This window comes from Crinia signifera, chromosome 7, assembly GCF_055691185.1.
Source record: "Crinia signifera chromosome 7, ASM5569118v1, whole genome shotgun sequence".
In the NCBI taxonomy this organism is placed as follows: Eukaryota; Metazoa; Chordata; class Amphibia; order Anura; family Myobatrachidae; genus Crinia; species Crinia signifera.
Genome location: NC_139223.1, coordinates 56,994,937 through 57,012,568, shown reverse-complemented (window position 1 = coordinate 57,012,568; position 17,632 = coordinate 56,994,937). Strand labels below are relative to the sequence as shown.

The 17,632-nt window shown below is 44.5% G+C and overlaps 1 protein-coding gene across 1 annotated transcript in view; it reads left to right on the top strand.

Moving 5' to 3' along the window:
- The window catches only part of FAM20C (FAM20C golgi associated secretory pathway kinase), a 150,330-nt gene that overhangs the window by 94,513 nt on the left and 38,185 nt on the right, over positions 1 to 17,632 (top strand). The window contains exon 4 of the mRNA XM_083153155.1: positions 7,500 to 7,592. Coding sequence (XP_083009281.1) covers positions 7,500 to 7,592 — 93 coding nt within the window. The remainder of the gene's footprint in view (positions 1 to 7,499; positions 7,593 to 17,632) is intronic.

Below are 17,632 nucleotides of genomic sequence, written 5' to 3'. Positions count from 1 at the left end.
CCGCAAGCTGAGACCACACGGACAATCGTCCGTGTGATAGCTTGTATGGGGCCGGAGAACTGACATCCGGCGACGTCAGCTTTCCGCCCCCATCACTGGCGTCATACCCTCATTACCATGCATACGCCCCGCGTTTGCATGGGAACGCCCATGAAACGCGGGGCGTATGCATAGGGAAATGAGGGTATGAAGCCCCTCACGCCCCTATACGCCCCCTTTGCGGCGGACGAAATACGTCTGCGGCGAATTCGGCTGCACATGCGCAGATTGACCTCTGCGCATGTGCAGACTGAAAACATCGGCGGTACGGCCGCACGCGGCCCGTACCGCACGATTCAGAATAAGGGCCCATGTGCAGTACCTGCAGTAGGTGGGGCAGATGTAATTTATGCAGAGAGAATTAGATTTGGGTGGGGTTTTTCTTCAAAGTGAGATCTATATTGCAGTGTAAAAATAAAGCAGTCAGGATTTTCCCTGGACAGAAACAAAATAACCCAAATCTAAAGGTCCATAAACACTGGGCGACTATGCCCAGCGTGTATGGACAGCGATGATCATTTACATCGCTCGGGGGAAAGCCGCTTTAGTGCATACACACTGAGCGGCTTTCCCCCTGCTCTGCGCCGAAGGAGGGGGGAGGACGGCTTTGCAGAGCGCAGTGCTATGCAAAGCCGTCCTCGAAGCCGCTCATCAGCAGATGAACGGCTTTCCCGTGATGTTGCAGGAGCGCGCAGCAGTGCTCACCGCTCATCGGCCGGGCATACACACTGGGTGGCTTTGAGCTGAAAGCTGCTCAAACCTGCTGTTTTGAGCAACTTTCAGCTCAAAGTCGCCCAGTGTGTATGGGCCTTAATTCTCTTTGCACAGGTTACATCTGCCCCCACACCCCTGCAGTGCACATGGTTTTGTCCATTTGAGAAGGAATTTGCCTTTGCGAGTGAACCAGAATAAGGCCCTATGTTCACTGTTACTACCAGATTCCTACGCCGGTACCTGGTTCCACCTTCTTACTGGCTTTGGCAGATAGGGAGAAACCTATTTCCTACATGAGTAACTGCCAGGTCAATACCTCTTACAACATAATCCCCTGTGACAACTTTTCTACATTGGTTCATTTCTTCCCACTGTCTCCCGAGCCATGAACTTCCTGGTGACTCATATAATCTGCCCCCTCTGCTGCCACCTCTTCTCAAACCACAACTTCAATAGTACTTTTATGCTTTGTGAGAACAAAAATGGATACTATAAATGTGTAGCAGCACTGCAGCTGGGAGACTTTATCAATCCATATTCCTAACTCTTCCAGACAATGGCTTAAATGCTCTTTCTTAGGTGGTCTCTAGGGGGATGGGGACATTCAGTCTGTGACTGAAAGAGTGTGTTACAATTCTCACAAAGTTAAGCATTTCTTTATATAGTTGCAATAATAGATTGAAGAGCTTAAATGTGCCAAAGTAAGCCCCAAAAGCTGCAAGGGTACGCATTACAATAACTTGGGTCCATGTCGACAGGTGTCGATATTAACACCGAAAAACAAACACAAAAATATTTTCTTGTGTATACCTTTTTCATGTTGACCATTTCACCGCGACCATTTGACCTTTTGACCCTGTGAAACTTTTTTATGTCGAACCATTGCTTGCATAATAAGGGATGTAGCAAATGGATCATACACACTAACAAAGGTTGAACTCGATGGACGTACATCTTTATTTGGCCTTAACTACTAGGTAACATTGACTGTCTATCTAGACACAGTCTGTCTAATAATCCACACTATTGTGTTATATAATGCATACCTCCCAACTGTCCCGCTAAACGCGGTAACGTCCCGATTTTTGGGGACGTTCCCGCGTCCCTCCTGTGGCCGGCAGTGTCCCGCTGCGGGGGGAGCAGTTGGGAGTCCCCCTCCCCCAATCTCACAGAATAGACGCTGTGCGCATGCGCACAGCGTCTATTCGCGGCCGAAAACGAGGGTGCGACCTAATTTGCATAAACCGCGCCCTAATTTGCATACACCACGCTCCCTATTCTAATCTTCACAAAGTTGGGAGGTATGTATAATGTGAATAAAGTTGGACTAGTATGTAGCTTAAATTGAATTGGGTGTACTAATATGTGGCCACACCCCTTCTGGGAAAGGGATCTTGGGTCAGAAGCTGAACTATAGGAGGGGCTAGGGGGCACCAGCCGATAACTTTGTTAGGGCATCAAATTGGTTAGGGACGGCTATGCCGCTAATACCCCTTTCACATGGCACCTAATTACCGGGTCCATGACGGTTCCTTCCTTGCCGGTTCACCCTGATATTTGGTGAGATGTGAAAGGGGTTCCCGGTTACATCTAACCGATAGCAACGCAGCAATACAAACCAGGTAAAAAGAAGGGTTCTTACCGGTTTGTCACTGTGCAGTGTGAATGGGTTAATCAGGTCGAGCGACCCGTTTCCCGTTCACACTATGGAGGAGGCAGCACTTGGAGCAGTGCTAGCTCTAAGCGCTGCCTCGTCCCATGCCTCCGCCGCGCCCCCACATGACTTCAGCGAACCGGCAATATTGCCGGTTCACTAATGCGATCTGAACAGACCGCAAATGCATGGTCGCACCAGGACAGAACCGTTTCAAGGACCCTGCATTTGCGGTCCGAAAGAGGTATTGGTGTCTAATACAGTGATGGCTAACCTTGACACTCCAGCTGTTGTTAAACTACACATCCCAGCATGCCCTGCATCAGTTGAAACATGGCCAAATAGTAAAACTGTAGCAGGGATGCATGCTGGGATGTGTAGTTCAACAACAGCTGTAGTGTCTAGGTTAGCCATCACTGGTCTAATAGTAATTGTAGGTAAACCACATAGACACTATATAGAATGGGCTATGTAACAATTTCCATTCATGTCCCTGTATATGTTTTAGATCCTCGTGTTACAAGAGATGCTTCAAATACAGTACTTAAAAATTTATGCTCTGCTTTATTTTATTAAATCCGTCACCAAAGCTTATATGAGTCTTGGAAAAACACCTGAGGACCAGCAATGATAAATCAATGAGATGCAATGAATTATTGTCCATAACAACACGGTTTATTATTGTCCCTAGCGACAGTTTATTATTGCTCATAGCAACACAGCTTATTATTGCCCTTAGCTGCAGAAGTGTCCAATACTGTACTTGTAATCAGAAAGGCTATTTAAATATGTCTCCTGGTGGTTAATGCATATTATACACATTTCTAAATGTTCCATGGAGGAATAGAATAAAAGATACAACTTTATACAGAAGTAAATGTAATTGCAGAAAAAGTCCTTAGTGTGAATGTTGCAGTACTGTAGCTAAGCAATTGTTCCCTGTGTAAAACTGTTACAATGAGGATTTTTCATGGGCTCTACATGTTTAAACTTTGTAGGCTGCCATACACTATTTATTTATTATCAGTTATTATATAGCGCACACATATACCGCAGCACTTTACAAAGAATATTAGAACATCAGTCCCTGCCCCAGTGGAGCTTACAATCTATATCAGGGTTGCCTACTTCCTGGATGCCCTCTCCGAGAGAGGGCAGCCAGTTCAGTGAGGCATGGGGGCGGCGCCATTGACAGGGGGTGGGGCGGCCGGCAGGTGATCAGTGTAGGGGTGTGGCCAATGCAATTGCATCCTCCCGCCTTGCAATGCCGGTATTTCAGGCATTGCATAGAGGGGCTACAAAGACGTGAACTGCCGCATTTGCTCCCACGGACCCCCCCCCCCCGTGGGAGGGGCATGTGTATCGCGGGAGGCTTGCCTACCGTTCCGGGGGGGGGGGGCGGGAGGTTGATCCAATTTCCTGCTAACCATTACACCCGTGCGGCACTACACCGAGGTCTAACATGCAGTCTCCATGCGATACCTTGGCAACTGCCTGTTGCGGATAAATTGTATGAGGTCCTTTTGCATCCTTGTGTCAGCCATGACGATCTCTGTGTCCGATCTGATGCATATTGGACCGTACATTGATCAAAATTGGATGTAAATCACATACGATTTGGCACTTTTAACATGAGTTATAGGCACGGTGGGTTGAAATCATTTGAAAAAAGTGCCATATTATAGTGTATGGGCACCTTATGTGTGGAGGCATTGAAGCGCTAAGGGCCCTATTCAGACCTGCTCGCTAGCCTGCGTATATTTGCTGCCCAGCGAGCAGGTTAATGCCACCCCGCTGAATGCAAACACCCCCCCCCCCCCCCCCCCCCGCGCTGACTGAATCCCCAAGTCAGATTTTGAGTGGATTTTGAGTGGATGTGTACGCTTACACAACTGCTCGCATGCGGCTGCACAGAGGAAAAATCTTTCGATGATCGCTCACCATCGAAAAAAATTTCCTCTACTGGCCTTACTTTTATACAGCATGGCCAAATTGGGGGGCAGGCGCTGATGTCATCCGCCTGCCCCGAATAGGCATGGGCATGCCTGTTTTCGCAGGGGTACACCCAACGTTTCTATGGGCGCACCCACCATTTTTGTGGGCACGCCCATGAAACGGTGGGCGGACCCCAGCAACCGCCCCCCCCCCCCCCCCTGCTGCCAATCATTCTGCAAACGTGCAGAAGGCATTCACTCCAGGGGTTTGCCCATGCACATGAGTGACTATGCGCGTGCAGGTCCAAATCAGAGGCGTGGCCGAATTTGGACTGCTCCAAACAGGTCTGAATGAGCCCCTAAGTTCCTCAGTGATGTTACTATTTCCTACTGAAAAAGTTATGAGGTACTCTCAAAATGGCTGCCTCAGCCGCTTGGGTGCATTTTAAAAGGCAGCATTAAATCTCCATCCAAAAAGGCTGTCTTTCATTCTCAGCACAACCTGTTCTTCATAGATAAACATTTATTCGTTCTTCTTATTTTTATTTTAAACAGTAGAATAGATGGGTAATGGAGGCTGCTTAGCTCATTGTCTAAATGATGTGAGAGAAGCAAAGCATGACTGTTTTTGTTCCACACGGCACACGCGGCACTTATTCTGTTAGAAATAAACTAAACATTGCATTTTCACCTCGTGGATGCCTAATATTTATTAAAGGCAGGAATAGTAAGCTCGAAGAGTATTTATCTTGATAATGTTCTCAGCTGTAAAATGCCTCATTGCATGGAAACAAAGTAGAGAACTTAAGCTCTTATGGAAATGAGAGCAGCAGAAATCTCATTGCATTAATGTGTCTGCATTTTCCTAGTTAAGGCCAAAAATATTTGGAAGCACAAGGAACTACGTGATTAGCGGGGGTGTCGTTAATTCTGCGTGTTCTTAGACAGAAGCAGGAAATGTTTTCCAAATAGAAAAAATCTAGGTATACAGTATACTGTAGTACACAAATGATGTAACACCTTGGTCAAATACTGTACATACCAGTGGAAGTCTCTGTCTTGATATATCATACCAGCCTTTACTGCACCTTTCCTGAAGGTCTCGGTTGGAGCAGCTGTGATAGGCATGAGGCAAATTATATGCTTCTCAGTGGTACTGCTCTTGCTAGTAAAAACCCTTTGGGCCAGATGTACTGTATCATGCTTTACAAAGTGATAAAATGGAGAGTGGTAAATAGCCACCCTTCGGGTACGTATTGTATGTTCCTCCATATGGAAACTTAAGTGGTTTGAAAATAGGTTTTAATTTTATGGCATCAATACAATATGGAGACTATTCAATACGTTGGTCAGGCTGTGTGCATGTGCATTTCTGTGATCCATGGGCGTTCAATGGGCGTTCCCATGAGAATGCTGGGCGTTCTAATGGTAATGAGAGCATGTCGGACAGGCAGAGGGCAGGCAGCAAACATTACCGAATGTTAGCTGCCCGCCTTGATGGGGGTGGGTCCCCAGAGCCTGTGAATGGACGTTTATGTTAAACATCTATTCGCAGCCAGTGTGGGCGAACGCATGCTGTGAGGGGGGGCTGCATTTGGTAGACGGAGTTTGGTGGACTTGCAAGGCTGCGAATTCGCAGCCTTGCGAGTCAACCAGAATAACCCCCTTTGTACAGTATGAATGTATGTGATGCAAACTATTTTGTTTAATGATTAATCTCAGACTCTTGGCTAATAACTAACAACTAGTATAGGAATGTCAGAATTATTGAAATACCCCAAAGGAAGATTCCAAATGTAAAACATCTTCTTACAAATAAAGCTGGTGACCAGCTGGCTGTCAGTGCTCTGAACTGTTACGTTTCTGATACACTTGTATCATCTATTTAAGTACAGGGTGAGATGTAGAAAATCTAGGAGAGAGATAATAAAGTACCAGCCAATCAGCTCGTGACATTTTGCAAACACAGCCTGTAACAAGGCAGTTAGTAGCTAATTGGTTGGTACTTTATTTTTCTACTTCCTCTCTCTCTCTCTCTCTCTCTCTCTCTCTCTCTCCAAGGTGTAAAACATCTCCCCCATTTTTGTTGATGCCTGAGGCAATTAAAATAACAACAAAATCTTTGAAGACGCTTTCCAGGATTGGCAACAGGCCAGCACAGAATACATTGGAGCCATCACTTTTAAAAGTTATTGTTTTGATGTCTCAGGAAGATTTACACAAACAAGCTGAAAAATGCAGGATTATAAACTAGGGAGGAAAGTTTTAAGATACACAGTTAATGATGTATGTCCTAAGGATGCCCTGAGCTCCAGGCAGCTAATAGACGAGTGAAATTTGTGGAGATGTACTGTTCCTGAGGTGATATAATGTCTGTACCATATGTCAGTTATGTTGTAGTCATGTGACACACAATTGTGGCTTTTGCATCTAGCTAACATGCCTGAATGAAGCAGGAGATTTTAATTCAGGACATTTTATTAAAAGCTTCACAACATTGATTTGGCTTTTTTGTTTGTTTTTGCTTTGTCATTATAATTAGTGTCACAACCTGTCATTATTTCAAGCAGCCATGACATATATTTGTTCATTTAAAATAAGTTTTCACAATTAAAGGGCAGAAACTTCTGGTTAATACCTACTTTTTAAATACAGATTAGTCATCTATTAGGCCAGAAATGAACACTAGACTACTTGATACTTAGTTAGAGTCTGATTCAGTCCTGTTTGCAAGGCTGCAATTTTTGCAGATTGACAAAACCATGCTGTACTGTAGGTGGGGCAGATGTAACATGTGCAGAGAGAGTTAGATTTGGGAGAGTAATTTTGTTTCTGTGTACGGTAAATACTGGCAATTTAGATTTCACCCAAATCTAACTCTCTCTACACATGTTACATCTGCCCCACCTGCAGTTCAGCATGGTTTTCTTGACAGCTACATTGCTCATAGCATCCAGTCAGCTTCTAACTGTGATTGTTCTATCAGATAAAAGCTGTTTGGTTGGTAATTTACATCTTTTAAAAATTTGATAACTCTCCCCCTTAGTGATCTGGATGTTTCAGCCCATAAAAACTATTGTATGTCTGTATGGATAGGGCACACATTTGTTGACCATGCGTACTGTATATTAAAGTCATATTTGCTTTTGTTTTTCTAGGCAAACAAGGGAACAAGAGACGCCCCCTGACTTTTTCTACTTCTCAGACTATGAGCGTCATAATGCAGAGATTGCTGCTTTTCACTTGGACAGGTGAGACCCAGAAACTAAGTATAGCCTTTTTGTTACAAGTAATGATTTAGCTGCCTTTTCATGCAAATTTTCAGCCGTCCAACCAAAGAACTAATGAAGAGGAATATAGATTGGATTTATGACCTGTATCTCATACCATAGGATGTAGGGGAACCCTGCTCTCTTCATTATAAAAAGCTCAGTCTGTGGCTTCCCGCTTACCTCACAGGCAGTCATGCCCTCACTTACACCATCACACAAGCGGACCAGTCACTGCCTCCCACCAGATCCAGAAACTCATCTGATATTCTAATCTACTCTGAGAACATTCTCATGTTCTGATTGGCTACCAAGTTTTATAATCTACACCTACTTCAAAACTGACAACTTCCCGGATCAGTAGTACTGTGCTTGAAAATACAATAAAACATTAATATGCTCAAACCCTAGACAAACACATCTTATTGACAAAACTTGTCCCTTGGCAGGATGTTGCAGCATTATAGAGAAACCGCACAGTGTTTAGCCACCTCTGATTTAAAGAAGAACTAAAATTGTGCAACAGTTGTGGTTTTATTATGTGCCAAGTTGTATTATTACTGTTAGATATCAAAATAACGTATTACTATGCTTGAACATGTTTTTTTTTTCTTAATTAGTGTTGTATTTGTTCATTTATGTTTACTCTTATTTATTTCAGCAAATAGAGAGAATTCTATATATTAAAACGGAATGGGATCATTCGTCAGACTGCATTTAGGTCTACAGTCATTACAGTCATTCCTGCCATGACTGGCAGGAAGGTCGACCTGACTTAAGGTCGACATGGGCCAAGGTCGACATGACTTAAGGTCGAATTTGCATAAAGGTCGTCATGAGGAAGGTCGACTGGTCGTAAGGTCGACATGGGTTTTTCACTGTTTTTTTTATCCGAATGTCGACACAGTCGACATGGACACAGTTGGCAATGAGAATCGGACCCTCGCATCGCTCGCTTCGCTCGCAATGCTTCGGGCACGGTGCCTCGCTGCACTCGGCACACTATTTTATTCTCCCACCACGCCCTAGTGGATGGTAGGGCATGAAATACCGCCTGTCGGCACATGTCGGCTCAAGAAACAGTGAAAAACCCATGTCGACATTATGACCAGTCGACCTTCCTCATGTCGACCTTTATGCAAATTTGACCTTAAGTCATGTCGACCTTGGCCCATGTCGACCTTAAGTCAGGTCGACCTTCCTGCCAGTCGACCTAGTGGGGTCGACCTAATGACTGTAGACCTAAGTTCATTCTAATAGATGACCGCATCCCATTAAAACATGCAATTAAATATTATTTTATCTTTTAAAAATAATATATAGCATGTTGCATCCTGAATACCCTTGTTCTGTAAAAGAAAGCTAAACCCCCAAAAACTGGTTAAGGCCCCATACAGTATAGATGGATTGAACCAATTGGGAATGTTAAATATGTCCCCAGTCCCAACTTAAAACTGCCAAGATTAGGAATTTTAAACATGTTTAATTTCCACAATTTTTGGAGGGAACAACAATCATCGATGGCTGCTGATCGTCAGATCCGATCGTCAGATATGCAGTGCCGGTTGGATCATATGTTGTATGGGGGCCTTTACTCCCGTGGTGTGTTTTACCTTGTTATACCAGCCCAGAGGCAGGAGAAATAGAATCCCCAATAAGTGTCATTTTTTTTGTGGCTGCATTTGCTAAAACATAGAGATCTGGGAAGTTAGGAAATAATCCAGACCTCATCGCTGGGCTGCAAATTTTTGCAAACAATCGTAAAATCCCGTCCCTGTGCATGACTGCGAATGTCATCGCAGCCCTGTGAAGAGGTGAAAATTAATACGACCATCAAATGAATCCCCCCTCCCCCCCGTGTGCATACTCAGCGCCGCGATGGGCGATGGCTGTGGGGAGATTGGTACCGCTAATGATGTCAGCTCCACTTCCTCCCATTGTTTGGGAGCTGCCTGCGTTTTCTGGGGCATTTCCAGAAAATGCTGGCATGCTGCCCACAAATGGTGGCGGTTGTCAATCAACCAGTGTACGCAGGCTGTGATTAACCGTGAATCGAGCCCTTTTTCCAGATTCTGTGTGTTTTTGCAGAAAAATGGTTGCAAAAAAAAAAAATTGGTTGAATTCTCCAATTTGCAGTAAAACAATATTTTTCTGCAGATTTTTTTTACCGTGAAAACTGATCGCAAATAATTAAATTCACCCCATAGTCTGTGTTTTTAGAAAACAAATGTGGAAATTTTTTTTTTTTTTAAAAACCTTGGGAAATGTACCAAACAGTAATTTATCAAAATCACTGAAATTTTTTTTGGCTGTGAATTTTCATTTACCAACTTTTTTTGAAAGGCGAGGCTGATTTTACCTAAAAAATGTTGCTTTAAAATCCAAAGGAAAAACAGCAATTTTGACAAATGGCTGCTAATTGCATTTCTCTTCTATCGTCTACAGATTCTCCCCTCTAAATGCTACTTTTAAAATCCATTGTGCTACTCTATGCCTTTGAAAGATAGCTCGGAATCATAAAACGATAACAAGCAAGACAACATGTAATAAACTTCTTAGCGTTGTCAATGATTTACAGACTGCGCAGCTTAGAAATGGCCACATTTAATGCAGCCGTACTGAGCCAAACACAAGCAGATGGAGCTTCCTCTATCGAGGACACAACGGGCTTCATACTTAAAGGGGGCCAGATGATAATCTTGTCCGTGTAATCTGAAATCAGACGTCAACAGACACAGTTACAGGAATAATGGTAATAGTTCATTAGCTGACCCAGGCAATGCTAATTAGGGCACCATATGCAGATGAACACGAGATTGGCAATATGCTATTAATAAAGCCAGGATGTGTTTGTAGTTCGAGGCATAAAGCATAACTGAAGCTGTGGGTATTGTCATGTTGCTAATATGATGGGATATTAAGGATGAATCATAATTAAAAATATTACATTTAATAAAAAAAGATGAATGCAATACGCAGAACTGGTATTTTATTGTTATGCAAGTGCATTGGGGCAGCTCATTAGTATTTTTTATATACTGTATGTATCATTGTCTGTCATATTGGCCCTTATTCTGGTTGGTGCGGTAATATCCGCGTGCGTTCGTGCCGCCGATGTTTTGTGTCTGCGCATGTGCAGAGGCGTCTCTGCGCATGTTCGAACGGAACGCACGTCCAAATTCCGCATGAAATGTGTACACTACGAACAGGGGGTGGAGAGGGGCGTGAAGGGCTATTTGGGCTCATTACCATATGCATACGCCCCGCATTTCATGGGCGTTCCCATGCAAACGCTGGGCGTACGTATGGTAATGCAGTCGTGACGCACGTGTAGGGGGCGGACATATGACATCGCCGGATGTCAGCTGCCCGCCCAGATCCCTGCTTTTGCACGGAAAAATGTCCATGTGGTCTGAGGTTGCGGGAGCTGGTGGACCACTCGGTCTGCGACCATCGAATGATGGGGGAGGTTCCCTGAGAGGGAGGAGGCGTATTCCATGAGAAATACACGTGCGGTCCGTTCGGCCAGCTTCTTACCGCGTACGGACGGAGTTGGCGATCCGTATGGAAGGCGGGGTTTCGCACGCACGGTCCTGGCCGCATATTCGGATCCGGCCGCACCGATCAGAATAAGGGCCATTATGAAAATAAAGGGGTAAATGTAATTGGGTCTGATTTTTGTAGGGCCGGGATTTCATGCCTGAATCAGACCTGATCGCACTGCCGTGAATTCACAGCGGCCAGCGTTAGCTTAGGCTAGATTGAAATCCTGCAATGTGATCGCTGTGCGAATGCATGTGTACGGCTACACATCTATTCGCAGCCATGTGAATATGTTTAAAACCCATCGTAACGGGCTCACCATCAACACTGGTCACATCTCATCACAGGCGCCGCATAGCCCTAATCGTACTCAGCGATGCGATGGAATGATCTTTATAAATCCGGTGCACTGCGCATGCTTGGGTTCCGTACTGCCCAAATGCAGTGTGGGTTCTGTGACATTGCTTGGAAAGTGACTGCAGATGGTAGGTGACTGACAGTGTGCAGCCATTTGGTAAGGGAGCGGAGATGGGCTCATTTTCACAAAACGGTGCGGTGTTGCCATTGTTTTATGGGGGCCTCCATTGCTTGACTGAGATCTCCTGACCTCAGTGTTGGAGTTGCGGTGGCCAGTCAGTGTAACCTCAGGGTTACTCAGCAGGACAATGGTGTCACAGAGTGATCCGATGCTGCATCCTTGGACACAGCAGATGATTACACATGCACACAGGATGCCTCCTGCTGCATTTCTATATGAAAGTATAGCTGCTGTGTACAACCACACCTCAGTTGGGAACCTCTATGCGATACCATCTTTCATCTGTATAGGCGAAGCCAAAGGATTGCCTCAGAGGTGACTTGTCCAACTTGTGGCTGCATCTCATGATCTTTATAATCTGTTCATGTGTCAGACAACCTATAAGGAACTTATACTGTAGCTGGTGCGTTGAACATGGGACCCTGGGTTCAGACAGGCCACATTGCACATCCTGCACCCATGTTCTTCCATACCTACCTCTTCAGAGCTCAGCAATGGCAGAGGCAGCTATGCAGAATCCCTGGAAAAATGTGCGTCAGCCATCTTCCCGGAGACCTGCGCCTATGCCGTAGACTCTAGCACATTGTTAGTGCTCAGGCTGCCTACAGGACATAGCAAATTTCAAATCTAAGGCTGTCCCACTTAAATTGACCAGTTGGGTAGAATTCTATCCTGTTATTTTCATTTTCATAGTTGCAAGCCATTCTAAAACTAAATGCATAAGATTGCCCCACAAATACCTTAGCAAACATGTCCCAACACTCAAGGCAGGGCCAGATTAAGTGCCCAACGGGCCTAGAGCTGGAGATTATTCAGGGGCCTATTATGAGACAAGGAGGATATGAGGCAAATGCTATGTAGGCATGTAGATCACATACACTATACACACCCCAATGTCTCCCGAAATATATAAAAGTACAAAAATTGCAGTAAATGGGTCAATTGGAATGCAATTTTTATACTTTTGATTTATGGTCAACCGTGTGGCTGCTGGTGTCTGTCTGGTGATCATCATTCTGTTGTGACAATGGGCCTATTTTTGTGTGGAGGCCTGGAGCTGCAGCTCTATCTGCCCCATTGTTAACCTGGCCCTGACTCAAGGGCTAAACAATATGGTTAAAAAGACCAACAGTTCCCATCCAAAACAGACGAGGGGCATACCTAAATCCACCTTGAAAGAACGCCTTTGTTGTGTGCATCATGTGTCTGAGCTGAGTTCTGTGTTCTTCTAGATACACTACTTAAAAGAACACACACAAAAAAGGGAGTAATAGTAGAATAAAAACTGTAGAGGATGGATAAGTTGAAAGATTCATTACTTCAGGAACATCACTCGTGTACGTCCATTACAAAGAGAGAATTGTTGACTATTTAAATTCAAGTACAGTAATTGACAAGATCCAAGGCTGCATGAATTTACTGCCGGAAGATCACGTCAAACAAATGTGCACTACAGTAGTTGATATGTTTTACTTCCATCACTAACTCATATGTCATATTTAGGAGTTACTAAATCTTTTCATATAGCATTCCAAAGTAAACTGATTGAGAAACCGATAGATCTTGTACTGTATTTGTCTCAAATGTCCTTAATACAGTTATTTTTAACCTTGCGGCACACTAAATAAGATTTTAAAATTGCCAAGGCACACCATGAGATCCCCACAGGGCAAAACGCATTGGCCCCCACAGGAAAAAAAAAAAAAAAAACTATTAGCCCCCATATAAAAAAAACAATCTCACTGGTCGCCACAGGTAACAAAAATAAAATGCATTGGCCCTTTACATGAAAAGAAGAGTCCAGTAAATAACTTTTGAACTGTGTTCCACGGCACAATGGTCGAAAAACACTGCCGTAATAGATTAAGGTTTGGCCAAAGGAAATGGAACAGTGGCCAGAGTGTATAAAATAGTCACAACATTTTTTTTTTATAGTCCCCAATTTAGCAAAAATGTTCCGAAAGCAGCCATTTACTGTATGTTCACAAAACATTCAAGTCACTAGACAAAATAGATGTTGAAATTAAAAACTGCAGTACACATGGCAGAATATTTACAACAGTGGGAGGTGCCCCTGACCTAGAGATAATGGTGCTGCAGTCGCAGCGAACTGACCTGTACCACTGAAAAGAAAAAACTTTTCCTCCCTGAAGAGGGTGAGTTGTTTTGTTTCTGTGCAGTGTAAATACTGGCTGCTTTATTCTTACACTGTAATTTAGATTTCAGATTGAACACACCATACCCAAATGTAACTCTCTCTGCACATGTTACATCAGCCCCACCTGCAGTGCACATGTTTTTTTTTCCATCAACCCCTTCCCTGGTGCTCCTGAGAATTTTCCGGGCTGTGCTCCAGTGCGCAGACTGGCAAACCTGGAAAATTCTGCGGGCGCTCCCTCCTCCTGCGCTCCTGCTGCCCAGCCCCGCCCAGCCTGGCTGTGTGCAGCTTGACCTTGCTAACTTCACGCCGCACACAGACGGATTTCCGGGGGCAGGGACGGGCAGCAGCTGATGGAGTGCTCAGCGACTCTGCCCGGACCCGGGAGTCACAGTAATGGTGTTTTTTTAGGGAACACTCCCCAAAAAAACCTCACCCAGTGGGAAGCGCTCCCTAAAAAAAACCCCACAACTGAAGGGGTTAAAGAAGGAGTTTGATTTTGCAAACCAACCAGAATTAGGCCCTATATCTGATGCAATGCTGACGTAAGCTTAGCGCTCTTGTATAGGACTGGATGCACCTGGCGATGTTTCCTTATTTACTGTACATTATTTTTATGTACATCTCATATGAACATATATATATATATATATATATATATATATATATTAATTCACATGCATCAGCCTCCCTGGCAAAGTGCTAGAAGTGTTTAGCCACGGAGCTGAGGAGAGTCAGTGAGATAAGCTGAGCAATCTGGGTCAGATATCCGGAGAGAAGAAAACAGAATCAGATGCACAGGTCAGTCATGAGCACTGTGCGTGTATAGAGGAGCTCAGCAGTCAGGAGTGTGCGGGAACCTGACGTTCTTGCTCTAGGCTCCACTTCCTGGTGGAATCGCTCGCACATTAACCTCTTCATATCTGTAGCAGAGCTGTAGATCTGGACCCTGACACTTTATAACTCACTGGTAACACCTCACATATAGTGCATAGTGCCGGAGGCCCGATCTTTCAAAAGATATGAATAAAATAAAAATAACTACTTAAATACAGGGGGATTACTAAACCGAATGCTATGTGATTAAAAAAAAAAGTGACAGCTCAATGGAGGGATCTCCAAGCTGTAATTATTGGGAATCATATAGAGGACTATTCATTATGAAGATCTGAATGCCCCCTGATGATTACACATTTATTTATTACCAGTTATATAGCATACACATATTCCTCAGCACTTTTACAGAGAATATTTGTCCATTCACCTCAGTCCCTGCCCCAGTGGAGCTTAGATTAAGCGAGGGCTGTATAGGCACGAAGGCATTGAAGAGCCTGTGAATTTTGTGATTGTCTCAATAAAGTTGTGAGTGTATTCATTACCCATAGAGACCCAGGTGATGGATTGATAGAGTAGTCAATCAGGTCGACATGACGTGGTAGCGTAGGCAGGGGTATATCAAGAGAAGTCAGGTGATGCTGCTTCCTCTTCAGTCTGGAATCCCACCCTCCCTCCCTTACTCTCTCAATTGCTACCTGGCCTGTCGGCCATCACCTAATTTGGCTTTACAAAAAATTAATTAGAAATTGGCAAGGTGCTCTTGACCAGCGGTCGTTTTGAGGTACAGGTGGTCACTGTGCGGTATTGCCCCTCTTTGACAGGACGGCTGGTGAGTCCTGCCTCTGCAGGGGGATAGTGGCCACTTTCTCGAAGTGTCCTCACCATGCCATAGAAGGGGCGGTAAGATCGTCACAGTGCGGGCTATGCCTTAAATGGATGGGGGCGGTTCATCATCCCGGTTATAAGTTGGGACATTGTAGTCGTCGCCATTACTAACACTTTTTGACTTGAGCTGGTCTCCTAGCACTTTCCTGGCCATCCCTTTACAATAGGGTCATATCACTTAATAAATACCCATGACCTTTTAACTTATGCAGTTGTTGTCCATGTCTTTATTTTAGTATAAGGTGTCTGTGTGATTTATTTCTAGGGGTAACATAGACTTAAGTTAAGGTAAATGTCAATTATTATAATTCAATAGGCGCCTTAATCTGTATTCCCTATCACATGTACATGCAAACTCAACATACCTTTCTACTTTTATAAATTCCTCTCTGGGAAATGTCCTACAATTAAAACCAGGTGGGCAGTGATGGGGGTGGGCCCAGAAATTGCCTTAATTGCTGTGTATTTGCATGGGGCAGGGCTAAACTGATGCATTTAGCATATGTTTGCAATGCATCAATAGGCCCCACCCCTTCTCCTAGGACCGTGGTTATACTGGCACTGACCGTGTATGACACACATACATACTAGGGTTATCTTTGTTGGGAGCCATGTAACATACCAGTATATTTTTGGATTGTGGGAGGAAACCGGAGTAGCCGGAGGAAACCCACGCACGTACGGGGAGAATATACAAACTCTGTAGAGTTAGGGCCATGGTGGGAATTGAACCCATGACCTCAGTGCTGTGAGGCAGTAATGCTAACCATTACATCGCCAGTGATGCCCATATCCATCTTTCCGTGAGTTGCGTCAATGAATACCATATGCTGGAGCAATTCAGTATTACTATGGGGACAGCTGCTTTTTGGAGCAGTGCTACTTACCACAGAAGTGCCAGTCTAGTACGCATGCACACAGCTGCAAGTCACATGCCACAAAGTATCAATGTTGCGCAGGTCTGCAACTTAGATGCGAATGTGCCTCAGACTGTCTGCTGCTTTCTGGGGTTGAGGAGGGAACGGCAACGGCCTCCGTTTCCCAAAACGGATGTGTGGCGCTGCCATTGTGGATGAAGCCAGAATTTCCATCAGATGACAGAGATTTCACAGTTTCTTTTTTTGTGTCTGCAGCTGGCCAGCCATGGTGTCGCAGATGATACAATATTGCGTCCTAACGTGCAGCTCAGACCACTAATGCAAGCAGGAGACGTTTTCTTATATCAGCGGCCTCCTGCTGTATGACCGTATCTGTGCTTTGTACGAAGAAGCAATTACACATCTGTCCACAACTGGATCAGGCCCACAGTTAGTAAAGAGATGAATTTGGATCCCTCTTTCCTGTAGGAAGGAGTGGGGCTCTGGGAATCAACAGGGTTTGGGTTGGTCTCCACAGACAAAATATTTTCATTGACTGATGAATAATAATAATGAACGTGTGGACGTGCTAGTTATCGAATGTGTTGAAGGCCCATCTTATATAAATGGAGGGAATTCAAGTATTTTGCATAGCACTAGCTGGTGCCCGATGAAGCAATTCAAGTGTTGCTCAGTTCGGGAGGGCACAGCAATCAGCACTGAAATTGCTGTTAAGCTGGGCATGCACTACCATGATTTCTCGCAGCAGTGTATGCCCAGCCGATCACCTGCGAGTCACCCGGGACCTTCCCGGTTGTCAGGGTCGCATGCGGTTTTTTACTTGTGACTAATCACATGCAACCCCTGTTCCCTGCCCGGCCCTCCACCGCGAGGGAGATCGGAGGTCAGACCGGCTTGCCGGTCTGTCCTCCGACTCAGGAGTGGACTCAGGAGTGGACATCACACTGACCCGATTTGGGCTAATTTCTCGGCCTGTTCCGTCGGAAACTGGTGAAATCTCCCCAAATCGAGTTAGTGTATGGGGGGCATTTATGTTGTTCTGTCATTTTGACCAGCTGGTAAATGATTTATGATAATTAACATATAATTAACACATGGAAAAAACACAATGCAGTAGTTTCAATTTTGATATCAATTACATCAACACATTATGGTTTACTTTTGAATTAATCATCATCCTCAT